This window comes from Emys orbicularis, chromosome 1 (genome assembly GCF_028017835.1).
Source record: "Emys orbicularis isolate rEmyOrb1 chromosome 1, rEmyOrb1.hap1, whole genome shotgun sequence".
Lineage (NCBI taxonomy): Eukaryota > Metazoa > Chordata > Testudines > Emydidae > Emys > Emys orbicularis.
The window spans coordinates 365,140,600-365,145,474 of record NC_088683.1 but is presented as its reverse complement, the minus strand read 5'-3'; the positions used below and the strand labels follow the sequence as shown (position 1 = coordinate 365,145,474).

General features: G+C 46.5%; 1 protein-coding gene across 1 annotated transcript; it reads right to left on the bottom strand.

The window, feature by feature from the left end:
* Positions 1-3,540: 3,540 nt before the first annotated feature.
* On the bottom strand, positions 3,541-4,476 carry LOC135889677 (olfactory receptor 51G2-like). The gene has a single exon (XM_065417461.1). The coding sequence runs from the start codon at positions 4,474-4,476 to the stop codon at positions 3,541-3,543; it is 936 nt and encodes a 311-aa protein (XP_065273533.1).
* Positions 4,477-4,875: the final 399 nt, after the last annotated feature.

Here is a 4,875-nt window from a genome sequence, read left to right as displayed (position 1 = left end):
AATACTGAAGGTTTATTTACGCTATCGGGAAGACTGACAAGCAGCTTTAAAGGTGTGGGGTTACAGTGACCAATTATATACCTCTTTTTATTATTTTATTTGCATTTATTTTGTTTTTACAGAGACAAACATTGTTTTAGAGACAGAGAACACACTTAACATGACAGTGACAGGAACAGAACCTACGCATTAAAGAGTTTTGATTAGATTAATTATTTATGACTACCTTAAGGCAAAGGGGTGTGTTGGGGGTGAGTGTTTACAAATATCTGCAGGGCTGTGAAGGGAGGGCTTGTTCTTTTTTAAGAGCCGAGTTCCTGGGTGGACATTGAACCATATAAGTTTATTAAGTGTTTACAGTTGTCAGTGTCCTTGGGCTTCTGGTGTTTCTGCTTGTTAGTTACGTGGGTTTTTGTTTTAGCTGCTAACTGAATTTTTAACTCTTGCCTAACAGAGCCAACGCTTATAACTTCAGATATAAAAATGATACATGCATAGAAATAGGATGAATATGTTCAGTAGATCATAACCGTTGCAAAGATATGTTACATGGCATATCTAGCACAAAACATATTTACACTCATAAGCATATTTCCATAAACATATAGATTGCAACATCACAATTATCACCACGCACATTCGACTGGACAGCCCGGACTCTTCCCTTTAGGGGGTTTGTGACCAGAGATATACAGTTAACCCCACCCTCCTTTAAAGTAGGAGGTTTATTGTCAAATTGCACAAAGCATTAGAGAAAATGGTTTTAAAAAAACAGGCAGCTGTCACACGTCTACACTCATCTATCTCACTTATCACTACAAGCTGAGTTAGACAAGCTTTGCTTTGGAGATAGAGGAACAGAACTGGCCCATCTTACATTCTTTTGAAAAGCCAAGGAGCTCTTGGGACACAGCCTAGTTTCCCTGTGTCTGTGAGAGCATCTTCCCATCTTTTGGGCCCTTTCTTGTGGAAGCAGCCTTTGCTGAAACCTGTGTGAGCCTGGGACCAGTCACCATAGTACTCAGCCATGTCCATGACTGACCTTTTTCCTGAGACTGCTTCCTCTCAGCCAGACATCTAAGATGACGTCCCAGTGACACTTGCTCCATTGTTTGGCAGTTAGACCCATTAAGCCTCAACGGGTTGCAAATACTGATCGGGTGACTGTGCTGAAACTCCTGGCGTCCCTGTGACACTCAATCACTCCCCTCAGAAATCCAATACTTACCCCTCACTCTCAGCCCCGAGCACCCCCACATCTGCCACAGACACAAAGGTGCTGGAATAATGGGGCTTCCCAGAAGCAGCTGTCACAGGAGGCTGTGATAAGAAGCCTTTTATAGACCAATGTCAGAGGTCTTGCTCTGTGGAACCCTGAGATAGCCCTGATCTTTGGGTCTCAGAGTATCTGAGAATCTGGAATGTATTTATCCTCCTGCCACTGCTGTGAGGCAGGGCAGGGCTATTATCCATCTGTGTAGAGGCTCAGAGACAGCCAATGGCTTGGCCACGGTGACACATGGAAAGGGAATCAAATTCAGCAGTCCTGAGTCACAGAGCAGTGTCTGGAGCACAGAACCAGCCTTCCAGTCACATGAGTGGTGACAGGCCTGGCTGGATTCTTTTCTGTGCCAGCAGAGCTCCCCCCTGCGCTGTAGAGACTGAGGATGGCAAGGAGCCAGTTACAGGGGTTTGAGTCACTGGCCTGTTCTCACCCTACCGCAGCAGAGTTTAGAGCAGCCTGGGGACTGGGCTGACCTGCTGTAACAATGCGGCCACTGGCGGGACACCACTGAGAGTATCAGCTCAGGACAAATTGCTTGGAGCAGGGCAGTCACAGCCCACGGCTGGGTGTCCTTTATTAACAAGGCACCAAACCAGCCAAACAGAGAGGACTTCGGTTTTACCCCACTGGCTAACCAGAAGTCACACAAGTAATTCCCTCAGACACTCCAGTTTCACAATATCACCCCCAAAGGGCCAAGCCGCAGAACCAGGTCAATATAGAAATCAGATCTTACCCACATATCACGCTCTTGCCAATCCTTTAGAACCTAAAATCTAAAGGTTTATTCATAAAAAGAAAGAAATATAGATGAGAGCAAAAATTGGTTAAATGGAATCAATTACATACAGTAATATAAAGTTCTTGGTTCAGGCTTGTAGCAGTGATGGAATAAACTGCTGGCTCAAATCAGGTCTCTGGAGCACATCCACAGCTGGGATGGGTCATTCAGTCCTTTGTTCAGAGCTTCAGTTTGTAGCAAAGTTCCTCCAGAAGTAAGAAGCAGGAGTGAAGACAAAATGGAGAAAATTGTGCTGCCTTTTGTAGTTTCTTGCCAAGGGGCCTGTGCTTCCTTTGTTCCAGACACAAGCTGCCCAACACATGGGTTTGAAGTCTTAGAGTTCTCTCCATAGGCATGTCTCTGCATGCCTTGCTGCGTCCCTTCTCTCAATAGGTTAATTCTATAGCTGATGGTCCTTAATGGGCCATCAAACAGGTTAGGCAGTGCTGATGCCAAATTGTCTGGGGTGTCACCCAGAAGCATAGCACAAGTTTGAAATACAGACAGTATAGAACCAATACTTATAACTTTAAACACATGCATACAGATAGCATAATCATAACCAGCAAATCACAACCTCCTCATAGACACCTTACTTGACCTCCTTTGTACAAGATTTAGTGACACTATAAGACTTTGGTTGTAACAATGATCAGTACAGTCACAGTTCATGTCAATAGCATCACACATGCTCCCATTGATAACAGCTTCCTAGAGCACAGCACACTCTGGCCAAGTCCCTGAGGACAGATGCCACCCCAGGGCGCCTCCTTCAGTCCTCAGGTGGCCCTGTATTCACACTGACCTTCCCTCTGAGATCCTTGCAGTGACTTACTCTCAGCCTGGGAGACTTAAAAGAGAAGCCCCCTTTGTGGGGTCACATTATTTTTCTCTTCTCCAAAACACAGGCTCTCTGACCCTCCAGCCCCGTCTTTCTCCTTTACTCAGGAACATCCCCACCGTCTTGCTTGCTGGGGTGAGATTTGTTTCAGACTTGCCACATTCCCTACTCCCCTTTTTCCCCTGGAGCCCCACCTTGTACCGCATCTCTTCCCACTAAGCCCTGCCCCCTGCTTCCCCACTTTTCCTGATGCTCTGCCTTCCAGCCAGGCCCGTGTCAGGCCCTGGTAAGAGCTGCTCCGGGAGCACAAGCTGCTGTGACGAACCCCACACTGTCCATTTTCCCTGGCTTCTACATCCTGGGGGGTAAAATGTGGAGGGTCTGGGGCACCTCACAGTGGCTGTGGCTCTCTGGGCAGCTCTAACCATGGCCCAAGTCTGGCTTCCAGCCAGAAGAGGGAGCAGAGTCTCGGTTAAAGGGGAGTAGTAGGGGTGGGACCTTGGGGGAAGAGATGAGGGAAAGGGAGGAGCCTCAGGGGAAAAGGAACTAGGATGGAATAGCTGGCAATGGCCGTCACTCATGTTTTTTGTCTCCTGTGTCACAGGCACCGGTGCTGGGTGATGAACTGATCCTTCACTTGACGAATGCCCTGATTATCCTCGCACGAAGGTGTTTGCTTTTCACACTGTACACTATTGGATTCATCAGGGGGGGAACCAGCAGGTAGACATAGCCCAGGAGAATCTTAAGTAAGTGAGAAGAGCTATTCCAGAATCTGTGTATCAAAGCTAGGCCAATGTTGGGTGTGTAGAAAAGCAGGACGGCACAGAGGTGGGAGACGCAGGTGTTCAGGGCCCTGAGGCACTCCGTGTGGGACGCAATGCTCAGCACTGTTTTGAGGATCATCACATAAGAGAGAAAGATGAGCAGCAAGTCCAACCCCAACGTGAAGACTGTAGTAAACATGCCATAGATGCTGTTGACTGTGATATCCGAACAAGCCAACTTCATGATGTCCTGGTGCAGACAGTAGGAATGGGAGAGGACATTGGCTTGACAGTATCGGTGCCGCTTCAGCAGTATGGGGAATGGTAATGCTAGCGCCACCCCTCTTACTAGAAACACCAACCCCATCTTGGCTATTCTCGGCAGGGTTAAAATGGAGGTATATCTCAGTGGGTTACAGATTGCAATGAAGCGGTCAAAGGCCATCAACAAAAGCACAGAGGACTCAATTTTTGCAAGACAGTGGAGGAAGAACAGCTGGCCAAAACAAGCATTAAGGCTGATCTCCCTAGAGTTAAACAAGTATATGCCCAGTATTGTCGGTATGGTGGATATCGATAAGCTAAGGTCTGTGACAGCCAACATGGAAAGGAAAATGTACATGGGCTCATGAAGACTTGGATCTGTTTTTATAATGAACAGAATGACTGAGTTTCCTACTATCGAAATAACGTAAATTAAACTGAAGGGGATAGAAATCCAGAGATGGAAGTCTTGCTGCCCAGGTATCCCAGTGAGAAGGAACACTGCAGAGTTGAATTTGGTGTCATTGACAGCTGACATAATGGACTGGGCTGTTCAAAAGAGTTTTGAGATTTCCTTCCTAAAAGAAAAAAGAACAGGAGACTAGATGATATTTAACAAGACATTTTTCTGTTCTCAGTGCAACTTGAGAGACTCCCAGGAGCTTAAGGAAGATCAGCAAATACATAGTCTTGGATTTGCATCACCAATAGGAAGATAGGCACTGCCAGACTGGATCAGACCTGCAGTCCATCTAACCCCGTATCCAGTGGCCAGTTCCAGATGATACAGAGGAAGGTGGAAGAAGCCCTGCAATAGGCAGCTATGAGATAACCTACTCCTAGTGAAAGTTTCCCCCTGACACCAACTAGTTAGACATATTTTGTGATGTAAATCTGGAGGTTTAGAGTTCTTCCAAGACTTTTCAAAACAAATCCT

Bases quoted from the DNA above. Each gene is read 5' to 3' on its own strand.
- LOC135889677 (XM_065417461.1), bottom strand. From the start codon at position 4,476: ATGTCAGCTGTCAATGACACCAAATTCAACTCTGCAGTGTTCCTTCTC.